At 36.8% G+C, this 22,082-nt stretch overlaps 1 protein-coding gene and 1 non-coding gene across 2 annotated transcripts; both read right to left on the bottom strand.

Annotated features, from left to right (window-relative positions):
* Positions 1 to 2,193: 2,193 nt before the first annotated feature.
* On the bottom strand, positions 2,194 to 11,730 carry LOC104892908 (probable ADP-ribosylation factor GTPase-activating protein AGD9). Its single transcript, XM_010678932.3, has 7 exons — positions 11,472 to 11,730; positions 11,184 to 11,302; positions 7,667 to 8,105; positions 7,265 to 7,531; positions 6,069 to 6,194; positions 3,000 to 3,101; positions 2,194 to 2,625 (listed from the first exon to the last, which is right to left on the bottom strand). The coding sequence occupies exons 1-7, from the start codon at positions 11,538 to 11,540 to the stop codon at positions 2,518 to 2,520; spliced, it is 1,230 nt and encodes a 409-aa protein (XP_010677234.2). The 5' UTR covers positions 11,541 to 11,730; the 3' UTR covers positions 2,194 to 2,517.
* A 7,933-nt stretch (positions 11,731 to 19,663) lies between these two features.
* LOC125498030 (small nucleolar RNA R71) lies at positions 19,664 to 19,767 on the bottom strand. The gene has a single exon (XR_007274800.1). It is a non-coding gene; the product is annotated as a small nucleolar RNA R71 (small nucleolar RNA).
* Between the last annotated feature and the right edge of the window lie 2,315 nt (positions 19,768 to 22,082).

The raw sequence follows: 22,082 nt of genomic DNA, 5'->3' as shown, positions 1-22,082 counted from the left end.
AAAATATACTTATACTACCCAATGATAAAATAGAGTATGAGTTAAAGTCATCCCTTCGTCTACAACAAACCTGATCATTACACACAATTAAAGTAGTAAGTTTTCTACATGAGTCATTATTTGAGCACTAGCAACTTCAATCCCTTTTCTTTTATTGGGTCAAATGCAAGTGATAGTATTTTCAATTACGGGTCTATATGATACAAATCATATTTGGGTAAGTAGGCTCTTGGTTCGGCAATTGGGGGTGAGATTAAGGACAAGACAGTTTCAGTCGAAAAATGCAAATCGAATAGTTTTGCGAAATGTATAGGTAAGATACTATATACGGTGGTTTTTGTATGAGTGAAACGATGAGAATATGTAATTTGGGTGTATATAAGCGGTTAGGAACTATTCGAAAATTCATATCGAACATGGTCAGTTTTCTATAAAAATATTTTCAATTTAGTTTTTAGTAATTCAAAATTAATTTTTTGGGTTTTTCTACGTTATACCCTCGTGTTTTTTCATTTTCTACGCTGTACCCCATCTTTTTGGAATTTCTATATTGTGCCCTTTTGTTATCTATTTTTAATACAAAATGCCATTAATGAGGGCTTATTAATGACGGACGTTAGGTTTGACATTAAATGTGTCACCTACCGTCAATTTTATAATTTTTTCGAACAAAAAAAAAAGAAAATAAAATATTCATCCTCTCTCTCTCTCTCTCTCATGTTTTGATCATTGAACTTCCTTACTCCCTCTTCTTCGCACTCTGTCCCAAAAACAAAATACCAGAGCAAAAAAATATCTGCAGCATCTCCTCATCTAATCATATGTCCACTGTGCAATCACACAAAAAAATTGCAAAAATCGCACTTGAAATATGCCCTACCATGATTGCGTTGAGATCCAGAGATGTGCAATCTCGCGTTTTTTTTTTTTTGGGGGGGGGGGGGGGCCTGCAATTACACTTGGGAGTGACGAATTCCCGTTCCAAGGCCGCAACTAAGTAAGAATTTGCAGTTGACATTGTTGATGATGGAGAGGAGCTTTAAAGAGAAAAGAAAGTTTCCCTCTCATGTTTTTTTAACAACTACTCAAATTAATTCAATTAATTAATCATTATTAATTTCACTAACAGGAGGGCATAACGTAGAAAAACCCTAATTTTTTTCAAATCTACGTATAGCCCGTATTGTAGCTAGACTCGAACGTTTTATAAGAAAAAAATTTGATGGGCGTAAAATACTATTGAAATCCTCATACCTTGATAACGATATCGAATATTATTTAAAATTAAATAAAAATGTAGTGATTTATATCTTTGTTATTGGAAATGAGTTAACTATGTATCTTATAAAGTTTATAAATGTAATATTCATGTGCTACCATATAAATGCATCATTTTTCACTTTGAAAATTTTCACAATACATGTACCATCTTCCTATTCAGTAACTTTTCATATAATAGTACTAATAAATAATACATACGGGTCATAAGCCAGTTCTAATCAACAAAAACTTCTCATGCACTTTATCATGACATACATCAATCACTAAACGCACGGGTCATAAGTCAGTTTTAAAATATATCTTTAATACATGACATAGTTATAAAAACTTAAGCCATGAGCTAATATCCAGACCATAATTTTAGGAGAAACATCATATAATCTTAAGTTTAAAAAATAAAGTATTCCCGCGCATTTTGGTGTATTTTTTTTTGTTTCATTTACATATTTATAGATGTATAAGATTTTTAAAGTTTAAAATGTTGTAATAAAGAATTTTTTATATATCATGAAATATAATTTTACATTTTATATTCTTTCAACCTTATATAAATGAATTCTAATGTATTATGTTTCAATAAATTTTGAACAAAAACAACTACTTAATAAACAAATCAATTTCGTACATTATGTTCAAATCATATCTATATAACACTTTGCACGGGTTAAAAGCTAATATACAATGGTTCTGTACTCAACATACCAAGATACAGCGAAGTCTTCCGGTACAGAATCCTAAGGAGGTTTTTTTTTTTGGATTTACCCCCTAAGAATTCTTATAGTAAATGTTAGTTTTACAGAACATTTACAACAAAACGTTACAATGGTTTTTATCCTATAAATCGAGATAAACCTATAAATTATAATCAATCCACAAGAGTAAAATAACCATTAAAAAACAAAAAAAAGAATCTAGTAGCAACAATAAAAATCATATAAGAAAACACAGTTGATCGCCACAGACAGGACCATAGCAGAGATTGAAAATTCTGCTATGTTTACACAGTAATAATAACTAACTAAATATAAAGACAAAAATGACAATTCGTAAGTCGTAACAATGAAACACTCTTGGTCCCTCACAACACAATATGCTAGGCAAGCACACAGGAAACTAGGAAAGAGTGCAAAATCTTATTCGTTTTCCAAAGAATTGCAAGAAAAAACTCATTTTACATATACTAAATTAATCTCTCCTTGTATTTGTGACAATTTTCAAATGATTACAGACATTACACTAAAGGATTCTATCCTGAAGATCAGTTATCAACGACGACGCCAGGGTACCGAGCTTCTTCCCTGTTTCTCCGGCAATATTCTTCAAGGAAGATATATCTTGTTGTGCCTGTCAAAGATAAAAACAGCACCATGCAATGAAATTTTACATTTTATAAATTAAACATTCTCAACATCAGGATATTTGTACTTAGTTTTGAGATGAGGGAATATCTTGTTCTGCTTGTCAAGGATAAAAACAGCACCATGCAATGAAATTTCACATTTTATAAATCATTCTCAACCCGGGGAAAGTTTAGGTAGTTTTGAGGTGAGGGAATAATTCAAAATTATAAATGGTCATCAACCAAATCCCTCCAGCTGTTCAGCAAAATACTATATGAAACCATGAAATATTCAACAGCTCCAAGATATGTGGTATGGAAAACCACACAATTGATATCCATGTCGCACCACATGTCAATCGTTAGAGTCTGGCAGTACCTGGAATGATAAACGGTTGATGAGATCACTTGCAGATACATCAAGAGAAGAATTGTCACCATCATGTCCAAAAAGATCGGCACTAGAGATTGCACTTGATCCCTGAGAAAGAAGATAGAGTTATTTTCAGTGAGGTAGTCACAATTATACAAACTGTATTATGATGTCCAAAAAAAAGTTGTCGCATTTGCTAAAATAAGGGAATCTGATTCTATTTCAGAAAGATAGTCTTACTATTAATTAAGATTGAGTAAATGATACAAGTTTGAGAATAATCCAACTATAATAGGACAGCATCATCATTAATTATGAGGGTTTGAAACACGGCAACTAATTCCAGACACTGATTGACTATCTCTTCAAAGAACTGTAGCATCCAAGAGGAGGTTAAAATGGAATTTTAAGGCTAGGTGTACAGTTCAGTCATATATCCAACATATCTAAACAAGCAAGCACACAAGTGATTTCAAAAAAAGCAAGCAACAGTGGTGATAAGTAGCCAGCATAAATTCAGCAATGATGCCAAAGAATGAGTCTATCTCACTAATAGACCCAAAATTTGAAAACGATGACAGCATTAAAGAGAGCGACACAGAACCATAAGACTACTAGTAACCTTGTGAGGTACCAATTGATTCATGTTATCCGATTCTTTATCAAGCAAGCACATCAAAGAATCTGCATAAAAGTAATTTCAAAGAAAAAACTAACACTATGACAAGTAGCTGATATAAGAATACAAGAAGGTAAACAAACACAGTTCATTCGAGATTGAGTATAGAATTAGGTAACATCCTTCCACCAAGCAGATAAGATCAGACCCCCATGAAGCAAGAGGGACATAAATCAATTGAACATCACGTCTCTCTGAATAATCCGATATTCAGATTTCAGACACTAGCCACAGATCCTCACTCTACTTTCTCACATTCCCTCTTTATCAGCACAGGTGTGTGCAACCCTGTGTGTATTTGTGCAACTGTGAGTGTGTATAAATATTTTACCTCTCAAGCATGCTCCCTAAAAGCTTATGTTTCCTTCTCTCAGATACTTTTGAGAGAAAACACTTGTTTCCAGACATTTCAAGAAAGTGAAATGTCCAAACAACGGCCTTAGTCCCAAAATGATCTGGGTCTGCTTGATATGAATCTTCAAAAGAACTTTTTTTTGTGAAAAACGAGACAATAAAAATAAAGGCGTAAGACTTAAGAGTTTAAACAAAGAAAAATGAGAGAGTGAAACTGAGAAGAGTAAGACGAGAGAAAACATAAAGAACCCAAAATGAATGAGGTGCAAAGAGAAAACTGGCTATAAAAATATCATTTTGAGAGATTTCTATAAGAGAAAACAAATGTGAGAAACAAAAGGAGAGATTTGACAAAGACCCTAAAAGGAGAATTAAGAAAAGGGATTTAGGGAGTGAAGTTTGTGAACCCCAAGGAGTAAAGCAAAAGATATCAAAAGGACTATATAAAAGGCCAAGTTGTGTCATCAGAATAATTTTTCTCTGTTCACTTTACCCTATCCAATGCCATATTTTCCGGAATCCCAAAAGTATTGTTCAGGAAACAGTTAAAACAAAAAAATTAACAATTGGAAAAACAGCAAAACGGCAACTTCTCCATCGACTTAGTTCCATATTATCCTTCTTTTCCACTATCATCCATCATCTCCTCTATCACGCTCGCATCCGTGGCACTCGCAACTAGTATCCACACTGGGCTCACTATCCTCTCAGTCTTCTCCTATTTGGTTTCCCACAATCCCACCACAAACTCTCCTCTCAATCCACAATTCCACAGCCACCTAAAATATCAGCTCAGTCATTAACTTCACCAGTCTGAAGATACCTAGCCACCAAAGGCCAGCATCTGGTAAGATAAATAAGGCAAGCTGGTGAGTGGTGAAATTTCTTTGAAGATCTAATTGGAGGCTAGAAAGGTGAAAGTGCCGGCAGCACACAACCAAGGTCATGACAACAGTATCTATGAGCGAAGGAAAGGAGTTTGACAATTTATGGTTGTCAGGGAGCAGAGCAGATACTGGGTGTGCGCCTGTGCAGGGACTGAAAGGATGGTTATAAAGATTATGGGAGGAAGGAGAAGTGACAAGGGCAGTGGGCAAAACAGGTTCCGTTGAATGGAAGTGCACATGAACAAACACAGACCTAAGTTTGGAGAATCCAAATCCCACAAGAAAAAGAAAAATCAGCAAAAGAAACTTCCAGCATCCAGTTAGAGAGAGCTGACAGGGGGGGAAAAGAGGAGGTTGGGGGACTTATCACTTATAAATGATAAATCATACGTTATTGACACTGCTAGACTGCTATATTCCACAATATCAACTTACAATGAAAAGTAGCAAACTATATCAAAAGATAAAATCTAGAGTAACAAGATTCACAGCGCTAAATGCTAATACACAAACCCTGTACAAGTAATCCATAAGCACTTTAATGGATCAAAGCAATGAAAAAAATAAGCCCAATAAGTCCTGAAAGCATATAAACCACATATATAAATGCACGTGGAATTACACATACGAGTATAATTACACATGGTGTCATTTTACCCAGGTACTAAAAGAAAATTGAGGTTAAGTTACTTTTTTTTTTTTTGGTAAACTAAGTCACTTAACATTCTCAAATAGAGAATCTTAACAAAAGCAACCCTAAAAATAAACTATACAGAACTACTGCATTACTCGAATTTTGTACAAATCGAGATTGAATAGAAACCAAAATCTAACAGAGTCTATATTGCTCAGACACGAATTGAGTGTCTATCCGGATACGGGTGTTCAAGTGTCCGACTCGGCTATTTTGTAGAAAAAAGACAAGTTTTTAGTTTAAGATGAAGTATCCAAGTGAAGTGAAATCACGAAACGACATGACACCCGATTTTTGAGGTAAATAAAGGTGTCGGAATAACATAGAACAGAGTACACACACCATACAAGCCTTTATAATGAGAAAAGCCATACTATCACTTTTTTTTAGGGAGGCCATATTATCACTTATTTGAAAGTCAATCAAGCAATCATCCAACAAAAAAGTAAAAAAGCACTCACAGAAAACTTTTGCAGGGAAGCTCGAGCATCCAAATCACCAGCTCTGCTCTGGTCTCCAAAGTATTGAGAAGAGGAAATTGATTTAGCATTTGAGAACTTTTTCCTGGCCTCATCAGTTTCTTCCACCTGTCAGTTATACAATCAGATAGACAAAACATCAGCCACCTGGTAGCATGTTTAAGTTTGTTAGAAATTTAGACATAACATCATGTGATAGTACACAGATGACACCATATAATTCACACAATCTGCACTGAAGAAAGACCCACAAGTCACATCTCCACAGCCAGAATGCAACAATGGATCAAATATAATGTCTTTCTGAAGTCACCTTTACTTCTCTGAAGTAGCTGGCGAGTCAGTTGATAGGTCTAGCAGAAACTGCCTCTTGCAACTGTAGCAATAAGGTAGAGTGGCACACATACAGCATTATAAACAATGGTATAATGTAGTACTTTACAAGGGAGAAAATATTTCCCAAACAAAGGATTTCATTTACACAATAACACTCTACCAAAAAAAAAGCTCGTGGCAATATTTTAAATCTCCTCTAATCCAATCAGGAGAAAAGGAAGTAAAGCAAGGAACAATAGATGAAATAGTGGCCATCAGCATGGTATGCCACTTAATCCTACCAATCGCAAAGTTGCAAAGGGGAGATAGTGGGCGTGGCATGTGCCAAATCTCAGAAGCAGGGATGGACTGTAAGGTTATAAGTGATGGCTCCAGGGAAAATGAGGAAGAACCAGTTTTAATTTGACATGTAAAATTTTGTCTTCGTAAAATTTTGTCTTCGGGGAAGGGAAGGAAAATTCACGTAGCAAACTTCATTTGAAGTTAAAAGAAGTGACCTTCGCAGAGATAAAAGGTTGATATCGTTTCGATAGTACAATTGTTATCCAATTAAGAATTTTCCTAATACGTACATGTGCTTTGAGAGCAAATGTAAGAGCGTATAATGTGCATAAATATGTATTTAAAGCACATGGGCACGAGAACCCCAAACATCCCGCACATGCTAGGTGTCAAGTGCATGTCATTGCGAACTTGGATGCAAAAGTAAGACCAGGTCAACATTTAATAGACTTCACTATCCCACATATCCCACTAAAAGACACTGAACCTTCAATGTGTAAGAGACATGCATCCAAACTAGAATTAATATAGTCAACCTAACCGGCTTTGAGACAGCTTACCTGTAATTTTGAAGAATTTAAGCTTCCTTTTCTCTGGAAACCACTGTCCATACCAAAGTCTGCGAAAAAGCTTGATGACTTGGGTGGTGCAACATGGCTAATCATCTGAGGTCCATCTGACATTTTCTCTGTTCCGGTAGTATTATTGTTTTCAACATACTCGAAGCGAGAAAGATAAGATGATCCAACAGGGAGTGGCTTGCTACTTGGGGTAGCAACAGGAGCAGGGGGCTCCTCTGGCTTCTGCTCATAAAGGTCCTCATTTGGCTGCAGGAAAATTGTCATTACTGGGTCAGCAAGAAGCCATATATTACATAAACACAAAATCATCTCTTTCCATAAGAAAGTTTTCAAATATTGACTATTACGTATCATCCCTCCAACAATACACAAAAGACAGACCTTTTTCGTAAGCTTTCTAGCACCCAGCCCTCCACTTTTTCCAGCTTTCTTTGCTCCAAGTCCAAGAGGTCTCTTGACAGTAGAAGTACTTACAGAACGAGCTGTTGGAGAAGCAGGTAAGTCAGCTGTTTCCTTCTTTTCTATTACAATTTCCTTTGGAATTTCACTGCTGTTAGCATCAGAAAATCCGTTAGATGCCTGGGCAGACTGTGAAGCCACTGGAGAAGAAGGTAAACTAGAATCTTCAACAGAATTTTTAGCAACTTCTTTCGCCAGTATTTGCTTGTATAAATCAGCAGCTCGTGATGTATATCTAGCTTCAACCTTGCCTCCTCCTTCACCCCATCCATGCTGCTTAAAGAATGTATGAGCACGGTTGTTTCCCCCAAAGAACATCATCTTCAACTGCTCAGGTGACCATGAATCCAAGTTTGTAGACCTTTGAAATACAGAAATTGTCCACATTAGGATCTTGAAAAGTAAAACATGGCATAGCATGAAACTTTTTCAGAATACAACACAGAGCTACTCTTGAGCATCCAACAAATAGCTTTAGCAACCAAATTAGCAAAACATACATCGTCTCTATTAACACTTCCTAACTCAAACAGCAAATAGATTGTTGCGTCAACTGCCTCTAATTTCAAACTAGAGTGTCAATAGAAACCGACTCCTACCTGCAAACGTTGGTCACATTGTCCAAACACCTTATTATAATAATACGACATACTCCCCGAGTACCTAAAAGTTTCTTATAACCCACATGCAAAAGGACAACTGATAAAGGACCCTTGATACACTCTTCAAAAAAGAAACAGAAATCGACTTAGCTAAAATCGTCTTTGGTAAACTACTACTATTTCAAAAGAAACATTGAGGGCTTTATCAAGAAATCCCAACATGGTATATGTGTCAGGTCCCTTCACATGGAAAAAGTAATTGACAAATCACCTTGTATTATATACCATTGGATTTGATAAACAGAAACAAACCAGCAAATTTAAACATAAAATGGAGGAGACCTAGGCACAAAAATTTGAAACTAATAGTCCAGGGCATAGTCCAGATAATAAACCCCCAAAGATTGAGAAAGATGTGCTCCACAGTCCACAGAGATGGCCAAATACTTACAAACATAAATTTTGGTTTGAGATGGCATATGGTGTAAGTTCAAACCTAACAAAACAATCCAATTTGGATCGCTACCGAAATCTGAAGCTTGAAATTCACATATAGATTGGGCTTGCAATGAACAACAACGCTTCCTCCCCATAGTTGATCCACTTTTAGTTTGATATGCACGTAAGACCAAAACCCATACCAGATAACTTCCAAAGTCATCTTTCATGACATTAACCTCTCCAAGTAAAACATAAGCAAGAAAGGAATTCACATCTTAAACATGAATCTTTGTAGAAAAGAATAAAACAACAATTCAACTAAAAATCTAGAATGACTCTTACGTTTACCACCCAAAAAGTTGTTTCATATGTGTTGGGAAACCCAAAATATCTAACCCACAAATAAACAAATAAATAGTAGGGAAATGTGATAATTAGTCTTCATTGCAGTGAGTAAAGGAAAAGCTGCCAGTTTAAGACTAAAATTTTATCTGACAATAATGGTGTCCCTGATTCTCTTAATTAATTTCATAGTTCCAAATAACATATGCTACAAGAATCGGGAATGAAAAAGCAAGACTAATAACATATTTAATCAAATACTACCAATATTCCATTCTCTCCCAAATGACTTACCAAAACAAGGGATTACTTCTCATTGTAGGCTTCATTTTTCATCACGTGAAATCTTAGCAAAGATGGGATGTAACAACATCCTCATGTCATAAGATTCTTCCTATATTCCCACTAATAGACTTGCAACTTTAAGCTTGAGAATCCTTGCTAAGGACCAAGGCTTTTTTATACATCAAATTTCCAATTTCCTTCGATATACACCAGATAGCTTGCAAACTTCATGGTAGAGGGATTTTTTGTGCAACTACACATCGTACAAGAAATATTTTCGGCATAAACACCACATTTCAATCAATACTCCCCTAATTTTGGGCTCCTAATACTCCATCACAACATCATCTTGTCATTTAGACAAGCTCTTAAGAAATTTCCACCAACAGATTCAAAATTCTAAACTAAAGAACTCTTGCTAGAGACAATGTCTTCAAACAAGTCCCACCCCCATATATGTAAACCGAAGAAGAATTTTTTTTAGGGATATCAAACATTGTGTAAAATAACCAACGATTTTCATAGTTTAGCTTTTTAGCTACACTCTACGTTTTTATGAAATCACTAATTCAACCAACACCCCCGAATTTCGGGTTTGGAAAATGTTTACTTCAACGCGAGAATGAACAACTTCCACAGAACAATACGACAATAACAAACCTGCCAAACTTGGTAATTTGCATAAGACTCTTAAATAACCTGCATCAGCCTTTGTGGCTTTCGAGTTTCGCTACATAAATAGTCTCAAGTCCACCACTAGGAGAAGCCTCAGGGTGCACCAAAAGTTTATTCAAATCTGCTAAGAGATTGCAGTATCACCAAGAAACGCAGAGAAGATGCCCCACTCCATAATTATACAACCTGCCTTACCAAAAAGGTAAAATGGAGAACAAGCGATTGCAGTATCACCAAGAAACGCAGAGATGATGCCCATTGTTGAGCAAACTAGCTTGGATATAATAAATCCACGTCATTCTCAACTGAAAACACTGACGTAATCTCAACTTACCTTCAGATGTGAACTAAACTACTCGCCCCTTATCTGAACTTCCAAGCCCTCAACTCATTTACGGTGAAAAGAAAAGGACCCAAAAAGCATGAATCTAAGGACAAAATCTTTCAATTTCACAACATCCCAAGGTGGTGATCCACATTGCACTATTACCTGAATGAGTTAACGAACCTCAAATATGTTTACAGTTACTCATTCCAACAATGTTAACTCATAACCCTGTCATTTCCACTAAACAAATCGTCCAAATCCAGATTTACTACTCAATACCCTCCATTCATTCTCCTTGTCAAGACATCAACACCTTATCAGATTAATTCTAAAAAATGCCAGGTGAAGATTGACAAAATAAAAGAAGTACGATCAAAGCAACATGCTACTGATTGATCTTATCAACAACACGGCTGCTCGTCACTCACAACCATACTAATCTCAGTTACATCACAGCACAAAATGTTGCATAATCTAAAAGCCTAAATATCCTTAGATCATATGCCTACCTAGTTCAAAAAATGAACAAATTAAACAAGTTGCCAAATTCCCGCTAATTTTAATGACACTCTCAAAACCTACTGTCCAAATTTTTTCCGCATTCCACCATTTATGAAAATTTGAAATAGTTTTATAAACCAGTGAACTTCAATCCACTACACATCATTAGAAATTAAACCCTAGAACATCAGAAAAACCGCTAATTAATAAATCAACAAACTAAGAAACACAGCGATCAAGATTAATAATTAAGAGCAAAAAAAACCTGACGAAACTGATATGAACACCGAGGCTCCGGTGAGCCGCGGAGCAGTCGATACACAGGAAGATCCCATAGGTCACCGACGCCCAAGTAGGGTTCTTCGCATTACAATCGAAACACATCTGAAAACACATCAATACAAAAATCTCATCAAATTCATAACAAAAAATTCCCCAAAAAAACCAAATCAAATCGATTTTCGAGCAAATTGAACCCCGATCTGAACCAGATCCTAACCCTAAAAAGACAATTGAGGATCAAATAGTGGAAAATGGAGAAGAAATTGCAAACCTTATTCTCGGATTTAGCTCTGAGCTTTCTGAAAATGGCATTTTTGTCGGTGAAATTTTCGGAAGCCATTAGAGATAAAATCTAGATAAAAAGAAGCGAAATAATCCCGAGAGGAGAGAGATACGAACGAGATTTCTTCCTCTTCGGAAATTTTGGGAGGGAAAGAGGAAAGAGGAAAGAGGAGAGAGAATATGTGATTTCTGATGCCAGGGGATTCTAATCTTGGATGAAAACTTCAATTTGGGGAATTTGTTTTTTAAAAAAATTCTTAATTCTGGAGGAAAAAGGGAAGGGTGCTTTAGATTTAAGGATTGTGGGAAAGTACGATTGTACCCTTACAGCATTACTGTGTACTTACAAGTTACAACTTTTTTTTTTTTTGAATAGCTTACAAGTTACAACTTACAAGTATCGTTAGTTGCCATTGCCAGTTGGGTGTGGCTGGTGTTGCGAGTGTCACCGTTTTGTGCCGGTGGGGTGTTGCTTTCTTAAGTTAGTTAAGTGTAGAGAAATAATCAGATGTATTTTTTCATGCGAAAGTTGGTTAAAATAATGGCTCAATTTGGAAAAGTATTTTAGTTATCTTAACGGTTCATTTGGTAGTCGTTAATAAATTAAATGATAGTAATGGTAATGAATGTTAGAGTCCGTTTTTGGTGAGACGATCTCACGTTAGTGTTAACTTGAGATCGCTGCATGTGTATCAAACTAGTAGTAGAATTAGTTAAGCGCTTGCACCTATTAGTTATGCTAACCTTAAATTGCTTCTGGGTGAATTAGTTAAGTGCTGAAGTATATTAGTTCAACGCTGAAGTATTTTAGTTAAGTGCTGAAATATATTAGTTTTATCATAAAATTAAGATTATATAATGCATTTTATTGACCATAATTTCAGTATCACGCATAAATACATAATTCTCTCTTTCTCAAAAAAAAATTAATGCACTAATTCTGTCTTTCTTAAATAACTATCGCATCTTTATTGCCAACATCAAATAACCAATGCAAAAACAATCTTTACTAATGCATACAATAAATAAAACTAATGACCTTAAAATCACAACTATTGACTGCCCATACTATCAACCCTCAAAGTATAATTGTTAACCAAATATCAAAACTTAAACCATAAAACCATGCATCATTGTTACTCATGAGATTAATAAATAATTATTCATATGCTATAATTACAATCTTTTAGTTGTTTTCTAGATTGAAACAAATCGGAACTAAAAAAACAAAAGTCATAACTCATGTAAAAAAAAACTAAATATCCAAATATCGTAACTATTTATCAGAAAACAATAACTAATAGCCAGAATCACAACTATCAACCATAAAATTAAACCATAATTATTAACCATAATTAATAACTAATCACCTAAAAATCATAACTATATATCCGAATTTCATAACTATTAAGCAAAAGCTAACTGTGAATCAAAAAACCATGACTAAGAGCCAAAAATATGTAACTAATTATTAAAATTCCTTAACTAATTGAAAAATTATAACTATAACTTGAAAATGACAAAATTAGAAAGAACAATTGAAGTTGTTTTAATAGGGAGAAGCCAAAATTTTGGTTTGCTGTCAATTACTTATAGCTTCTCAACAAAATAAAAGCCTATATTCATTCTTTCTCCCTCGACAAAATTTCCCCTCCCCGCATTGTTTTTGCTTCGTTGGTATATGAGAGCTAGGGCGGAGTTATTCGTTGCCACCACCATTCCTCCTTACTTTGCCATTGCTTCTACTAGCACTATGGTCCCTATTTTTCTCTCTCGTATGTCTCTGTCCTCCTGTGGTGCCGTGTAGTGCTGTCGCGGCTGCCTCGCGGTGGTCGCCATGGTTGGGTCATAGCTACCTATTATGCTATTTGTTACCTCTTTGTTGCTGGTATAGCTGGTCTTCTCGAGATGTTCGTACTATGGTTGCACCTTTCTCTCTCTGTTATCTTTGCGTTGCCGCTACGTGTGCACGTTGTCACCGTGAGTTATTTTCAGAAATGGACTCCTCCTACCCACTTGCCGACGCTGACATCACCACGTAACTTCACCGCCAATTGAAAACCACTTGAGTCGCGCCTCCAGTTCAATGATGAACTTGGACGGTCTCACGTTAAGCTAACGTGAGACCGTCTTTCATAAGACTGTGTGAATGTTAAGTGTAATATTACAAGAATCACCTTCAAAAGTCTCCAGCGGCTAACGACAGACAATTTCAACCCCAAAGTTTGTGGTTTTTTTTCATAGGGAAGCAATCTCACCCCTAAACTTGTATATTTTTTCTCCAAGGGAAGCAATTTTCATTACCAATTATTACCACCTACAAGGTAATATCAGATGAAAATAAAAAATTTAGGATAAATAAGCATTATCAAGAGAATGAACAATGTTTTCTTCACAAATTTGCATATAAATTCATTACCATTACCACCATTTATAACAACCAATCATCAAACGGGTTGTAAATGATAAGGTGCTAACATATTTTACATGCTAATTCGAGCCAAGTAAAGGATCAACCCAATATTATATGGGAGCCTACCTCTTTACCAAACAGGTGACAGCTGTGGGTCCCACCATGGAGTTAACCTAAACTCAGAGACATGGGAAGCCTTCATGTCTAAGGATCCACAAATTGGGGTGGAAAGGCTAATTGCTTGAAAATGCAACATAACCATTGATCCTAAGAAATCACACCTCATTAATGTTACCTGTATGGGAATTCGCAATACTATTATATCACCGGTCTCATCAATGATCAGGTATTGAATTCTCAACTAACTAACTAGAGCATCTCTCTTTAGACTTTCTCTTTCTACCTCAACCGACTTGAGCGTCGGAGGACGATCCGGGAACAACCTCCGGGTAGTCTAACCTTCACTAGTATAATAATTGCTTATTGTTGCGATTTTACCCATACGCAGTAATATATAACGTAAAAAGAAAAGGAAAAATATAAAATAATCGTATTGCTGCGGTTTCGGCCGAAACCCGCAGCAATATGGTTTGGACGAAATATTTTTGAAATTTTTTGACTATTTGACCAAACATATTGATGTGGTTTCTGGCAAGAACCGCAACAATATATTAAAATAATATGAAAATTATTATTTGAACCTATTGATGCGGTTCCTACAAAAATCCGCAGCAATAGGCTTTTGAAATTAATAATAAAATAATTCACCCAGGGTTTTAAGCACTCCTCTCTTCCTCTCTCTCCTCTCACGCACGCCTCTCTTCCCCTCTCTCTCTCCTCTCACACACGCCTCTCTTCCCATCCCTCTCTCCTCCTCTCTTCTTATCTCTCTCTCCTCCTCTTTCCTCTCACTCTTCCTCTAATCCTCTCACTCTTCCTCTAACCCTCTCATCCGATCCTCTCGCGTTCGTCCGTTTCAACCACGACCGTCGATCGTTCGTCTTCAACCACGACCATTCGTTCCTTCGCCAGATTCGTTCGTCTGTTCATTCGTCCGCCAGACGCGTGTCGGCCATTCGCACCAACAACCAGATCTTCTCCCTCTTTTTCGTCCTCACCATTTGTAAATTTTCGTTTGCACCAGGTTGTTTGTAAGTTTTCGTTGTTTTTTATGCAATTTTTGTTTCAGCAGTTTTTTATCCTGTTTTGATTCGTTTTTTTTTTTGTTTTTTATAGACCGGTTTGTAAATTTTCTTTGTTTTAGGTTAACAAATTTTTTTTCCTGATTTTTTTTTGTTTTAGCATTCCAGATCTCCATTTATTTCCTTTTTTTTGGTGAACGGAGATTTGATTTTTTTAGGTTAGTGTTATAGCAGATGTAGTAGATCTGTTAGTCAATTTTTTTTAGGTTAGTATTATAGGTAGACCTATTGATCAAGTTTTGTTATAAATTCTGTAAGAATTGGTTCTATATAATATATGAGTGTAATGAGGTTAGTATTAGGTTTGTTTTTTTGGGTGACGGCAGATTTGATCTCGTTTGTGTTTTAGCTAAGTGCTTTTTTCGCCACTCTAATTTCGTATATGAATATCGAAATTATTATTTTTTGAACTGTAGTACATATTCAGGTGAACATTCTCAGGGTCTACTCCAACTCAACACACATCAACAATCCTCAGTTTCTAGACAGATTCAGTTTGGCGCCACCTATGGGGATGATAGAAACAAAGCTACCTCGCCACCACTCAGCAAGATTCATCTCATTGTTACTCAGCGATAGCACCAACCAAGAATACTCGCTCTAGACCCAACATTCAGCGCAAGCTCATAAACCTAGCGGGCGCCGTCACCCTCTCACCAACAGATTCCGACCCCCGACAGTTCAGACCATCGATCCCAACGAAGTGCAATCTAATGAGAATCGACCTGCTCCATCACAACAATTGCAACAAGTCGACCCCCAACCCTTGTTTGTTGCAGATATAACCCTGATAACTACTTAACTTCAACTTGCAATGCAACATAATGGATATGTTGACAACCTTGCAACAAGGACGTGCTCATCCCAACCCTAAGGAGAAAGCCTTCTCTAAGGGAGGAACACAACCCCCACTCTGTCCATGGTCAGCCTAGGCGACAACGATCTGGAGCGAGGGAACACAACCAACATGATCGGTAGAGATCTAGGCAGGGAGAAGATGATCGACACCCACCTAAGGGGAGGTCCGCTCGACATGCGAAGAAACCCATGTTTCCAAGTCGCCTAGAGGCGGTGTCGCACGTAAGCTTGAGGATGATCGACACTTCCTTGACCAGAAGAACCTCAGCAAGGGGTATGACGCTAAACACATTATGAAAAACAAAGCCGCTCAGCGGGAGGGCCATGGTGAATTGTCCCAATCCAGTCCCCCTCGGATCAACAATGGTCCCCTTAAATTCATGGTCTCGTTCAGCCAAGAAATCCTGTATCAACTAGTCCAGGAAAGATCAAAACGCTAACCATTGAACCATTTACGGGCCTAATCGACACGACTGATCACATGGCCAGATATAAAGCTCAGATGAGTGTCTAAACCAATGGTGAGGCTACCTGGTGCCGCTTCTTCCCTACAACACTAAAGGGGCTTGCTCTAAATTAGTTCCGAGAAATGCCTGCCGAAATCATATTCGATTTCTCAGTATTTGAGGACCTATTCATTCATCAGTTTGTTGCGGGAAAAAGGTAGAAGAAAACGAGCCTCCTAATGGCGGCTAGACAAGAGAAGAATGAGATTCTAGCCGAGTACATCAAAAGGTTCAATAAAGAGTTGCTCAAGGTTTTAAACCTGCGGGACGCGATATCATTTGCCTCCCCAATGTATGAACTTCAACCCGGTCGGTTGAGATGGTATCTGGCAAGAAACAAAGTAAAAACCTTCTCCGAGGCAATGAGTAGAGCTCAAAGATTCATCCAAGTGACAGACATATGTCGCTATTCGGATTATCGAAGCAAGAAGAGGAAGGAAGAAGGAAACCACAAGGAACAACTGAAACAATAGAATACGGGAGGTCGGTTAAACAGGTTCAACGACCACGGTAACAACCCCCGTTTGGCAAAAAGAGGAGAAATCTACTTGGTCATGAAGGATAAGTCCATGCTCCCCCACCCACCTTCTATCAGAACCTCATCTGCTCAAAGAGATAAGAGCCAGTGGTGTGAGTACCATAAGGACTGTGGACACACCACCAAAGATTATAAAGAACTCAAGAAGTCCCTTGATAACTTAGCAGATCAGGGCAACCTCAAGCAGACAAGCGAGGAGAAAGGCAAACAAAAGGTGCATCAGTCGAACAGTGGAGATACAGAAGGATCCATCAGGCTTATAGAAAGTGGCTTTGCGTCAGAAGACCTAATCAACTGATCTCGCAAAGCTCACCTACAAAGTCTCAAGCACGAAGTGCTTGACGTCCACCATCTCCTCCCCGACTGCTCCGTAATGACCTGTGGAGAATCCAGTCAGGTCCTCCATACACACACGATGACCCCTTGGTGATCGATCTAAAAGTGGCAAACACAAGGGTGATATATCTATTTTATATACAGTTTTTACCCCCGTATCTCATTGATTATTAGTCTTAATTGCACTCTTTAGAGCTACTTTTCGTACTAATGTGCTCCTTGTAGTGTGTTTGTAGTTTCAAGTTCATCATCGTAGAAATTAGCATGTTTTAGTGCATTTCCTACTCATTTATATTACTACAAGAGATGATGTAATTTTGAAAGCACGAGCATTGAGTTGAAGATTTTTGAAGGAAAGCGAATAGTGAAAGAAGTAGAAATTAAAATGACTCCAGTCCACTCTTTTAATTATATCTCAAATTATACAAATCCAAATGCAGTTATTTTAATTTTGTTATATTTTACACTTTAAGAGCTTTCCAACGAGTGTTCACTTGCCTATTGTGACAAATAACGAAGAAGTTATGGCATTTTGAAGATATAGATTTGTGCAGGTTGATGACCACCCGGTCGGGCGAAATCCCCATATGCTTAGGCGCCTTTACTTAGCCAAATTTCATCGTTTGGAGAAGATTTGTAAGAAAATAAAATATTTTGTTGCGGGCTGGACCGCTCTACCGACCGAGCGGGGCACTATTTCACTTATACGGAAAAAATTACCTGACAACCTCCCGGTCTAGCGAATTTCACCCCACCAGCCCGGACGGATCGCACTTTGTACCGTTTTAATGCGCATGTTGCATAGTTTCTTGTTTTAATATAAATAATCCTCCTTCAAGTGGGAAAAGACCATATTTTTCATATTATTATTTTAATCATTAGTTTTCTAATCACTTTTATTCTCTCAAGAACCCTAGTTTGTTTTACTTTGCAAATCCATTCAAGATTCAATAGAGGAATTGTTTTCAATATTTGTTCTTCAATTGGTATTACTATGCCCTTATTTTTTCTTTGTTACGCCATCATGTTACTTTCTAATTTAATTGTGATTATGTTTCGCCAATTATGTGTGAGTAGTTTGTTTTCTAGGGATTTGGGGATCTATGTATGCATATGAGGGATTGATTGAATGATTATTTAATTCATTGATTTGTTTGATTCTTGCTATTGAATAATTTAAGTTAATATACAAGTTTGGCCAACTGCGTTGATTATTGTTGCAATACAAACTTATAGCCCTAGAGGTAAGATTTTGTATAGGCTCTCAATAGTAGGCTTAACGATCTATGACCATGAGAGAGCGACTTAGTAAGCTTCGAGGGAGGTAATGTTTGAGAGAAATTACATGTGTCCTAGTTAGATTATTTCATTGAGTTTCTTGAATCATTCTTGATATCCGAAATTGCATACATGGTAAACCGTTCTCTAGTCCTTCCCTTAATTGATATTTATGATTTAATTATTTTATTAGTTCAGTAAACCAACCCCTTTTAACTGATTTAGTTAGTATAATATTAGAGTTCAGATATAAAAGTATAGTTATCTCCCTGTGGATTCAATTCTGACTTCCCTGACTACTAGTTAGTGGACGTTATGTTATTTTTGATTAGGTGATACGACTTTAGCCTTTTAAATTTTGGCGCTGTTGCTGGGGAGACGGACTATATTTATTTTATCAGAATTATAGTATTACACTACCTTACTCTGAAGAACACATGTTCTTCAAAGTATCTCAAGTTTGTTTTAGTGTTTTTGGTGTATGAGTAGGAAATTAAAATCCCCAAATTTGATTCCATTTGAGCCGGAGACTAAAAATACTGCTCGTAGACTTGGAAAGAAAACTAAGCAAGAAAATTTTTCTGCAGGGACACCTTCCCAAAAGACACCTACTCCACCATCCCCACGACAACAAGAATTCCCTATCACACCTATTTCTTTTACAATGGGTGAGAATGCTACTCGAACCTTCAGGGATTATGGACAACCATATCCAGATGATGTACCCACTGTTGTACGGATGCCTACTATCCCTGCTACTAATTTTGAAATCAAGTCTCATGTTCTGAATATAGTTCAGAATAATAAGTTTACTGGGTTACCATCTGAAGACCCAAATCAGCACCTGCAACGGTTTTACAATGTTGTGCTACTAAAAAACAAGTTGGTGTTACTACTGATGAGATGAAAGTTGAAACTAATCTTGTTTGGATTTTCTCTGCGGGACAAATCTCCATTTTTGTATAATAGGTTGCCTGCCTCCATCGCAGCTTGGCAGAGTTATCAAAAAAAATTCTCGTCAAATGGTATCCATATCAAAAGACTGCAAATATACATCATGAGATAGTGACTTTCACCCAAGATCTTGGAGAGTCATTGTATGAAGCTTGGAAAAGATTCAAGGATTTGCAGTGCATTTGTCCTCATCATAGTTTTAACAAGTGGTATTTGTGTCAAATTTTCTACACTAGAGTTGATACAGATACGAGACTGATGTGTATATTATATATAGATTATTTACTCCAATTCCCTTAATTTTAATAGTCGATTTGAGCTCTTTTAAGCTCGTTTTTTATGTGATTTGATGTGTTTAGAGTTGTTTTCGTGTGTTACATGTTTTGGTGCAGATTAGGCGTTTAGTGTCTTTAATTAAATTGCGAAACATGAGTCCAATGGGTCACATTGGGCCCAAAGAAGATCTGGGAGATTACACAAATGATTCGGACAAATTGCAAGGAAAAAGAATGAGAAATCACACTCGCCTGGTCGACCGGACGGTTTTGGCCCGTCCCGGGCGAGCCACGAAAGAAGAGCTGGGAGCATTAGCAAAAGGCCAAAAGTGCTTACGCACTCGACCGGGCGATCCCCTTTTTTCGTAGAATTTGCATCAGTGTCGCCCGACCAGGCGGTTTTTCGGGACGGTTAATTTTGCCCTTTTTTAGTCGGTTTTGTAAAAACTATAAATAGGTTTTTAGTATTATTTTCGATTTGACCATCTGAATTTCTACGTTTTTAGGTTTATACACTTATTTTTCTCTCTCTAGCTTGGTATTAACTCTTGCCTTTGAAGATTATAAAGATAGTTGATTCCGTTTTTTCATTGTTCTTTAATTATTCAGTATTCCTTCTTACTTTGTTTAATTTAATGAATTCTTCTACTTGCATTATGTTTATTGAGTTTATTATCATCATGAGTGAGTAGTCTTTTCTAGGGCTTAGAGAGGGAAGCCATGTTTGTACCTTTTTTTTTATTGTGGTTTATTTTTCTTCGATAGTTAGATTGAATTAGAATAATTTCTATTAATTTGTTATGCTTGTTTAATTCATGTAATTGCGCAATATCATGAGTTATGTTTAGCTCATAGGAGTTAAAATCGAAAGATCGTATTCATTAGAGGCTTGTTACAATAGGTAGGTTTGATTATGTTGAGCGACCATACTGGCATATGTTAATCTAAGTGTTGTTAATGCCCGACCGTAGGTTTAACGAAATACTCTTATTCGAACCTAAATCCAAGTATTGTTGAACTATATTATAGTGATTAAATTAGTATAAGCATGGTGGACCAATCAATTGCCCTAGGTTTTTAATTATTTGATAAACTTCCATCTTTGTGTGTTCAAGATTATTCTAGTGTAGTTATTAATTATTCAATCAAATTCCTCCCTTGAAGTAGTTAAATAATTGAGAATAAATCTATAGAACTCCTCTCCTTGTGGATCGACCCGTATTTGCCAGTTTCTGCTAAACAGACACCATGCACTTGCAGTATATATTTTAAAATCCATCGTAATTTATGGAGCCTCTGTTGGGTTTTTCATGGACAAAGCCATTGATGAAGGGTATGAACTTCTAGAGAAACTTTCTTCTAATCAAGCGTCCAATATTCACTCTTCTATAAAGAAAGGAGGTAAGCATGATCTTGATGCCTACTCTCTGATGTCTGGGCAATTAGCTGCTTTAAATCAAAAGATTGATTCTTTGAAACTCGATAATAATGAACCCTCCTCCCACCTGAGTGTAAATGCCATGGCTAGTGATTTTGGATACAATCCTCTCATATGTGATGCTTGTAGGATAGCTGGACACAACTCTCAAGAGTGCCCCCTCTCCTACTTCTAGTGAGACAGTGCACACGTAACAGTCACAACACAACCCCCAATTCAATCCATACTCAAATGCATACAATCCTAGGATACGAGATCATCCAAATCTCTCATAGAGGAGCAATAATGTGTTGAATCCGCAACAAAAACATTATCCATAGCCTTAGCAGCAACAACAGTCCATAACACAACCCCAATTTCAGCAGTATCAGTCACAAAAAACAAGCTCCTTATGGATTTCAGAGAAATCAATTTCAACAACAACATAATACACCTCCTCTAGACCTAGCTATTTCTAAACTAAAAAATCTCATGTTGCAGATGCAGAATGGTATCCTTTCCTTTCAAACAGATACTAGGTCTCAGTTTGAGAACCTGCGTGCTTAGAGCAAGCTACATGAGACACATAATAAGATGTTAGTCACAAATAGCTTAGCTGGCAAGTTCGTCCTACACTAGACAACCTGATTCTTTGCCTTGCCAGTCTGTCCATACTAGAAAAAGTGTTAATGCAATCACTTTAACGAGTGGTTTGCGATGAGCCCGCTATGATTAGCAACAACGACGCTACCTTTATTGAGGAAGACAAGTTGGCTACTTCTGAGGTTGTTGGGGACGATCGGTTCAATGAAGATGTTTTTAA

Source organism: Beta vulgaris, chromosome 5 (genome assembly GCF_026745355.1).
Source record: "Beta vulgaris subsp. vulgaris cultivar EL10 chromosome 5, EL10.2, whole genome shotgun sequence".
Classification (NCBI taxonomy): Eukaryota; Viridiplantae; Streptophyta; class Magnoliopsida; order Caryophyllales; family Amaranthaceae; genus Beta; species Beta vulgaris.
The sequence above is the reverse complement of the archived record's forward strand: the minus strand, read 5'-3'. Positions and strand labels throughout refer to the sequence as shown.

Coding starts and splice junctions, on each gene's coding strand:
- LOC104892908 (XM_010678932.3), bottom strand. CDS start 11,540: ATGGCTTCCGAAAATTTCACCGACAAAAATGCCATTTTCAGAAAGCTC. Junction 11,303..11,471: donor GAGCTAAATCCGAGAATAAG/GTTTGCAATTTC, acceptor ATGTGTTTTCAG/ATGTGTTTCGATTGTAATGC. Junction 2,626..2,999: donor TCAACCGTTTATCATTCCAG/GTACTGCCAGAC, acceptor TATCTTTGACAG/GCACAACAAGATATATCTTC.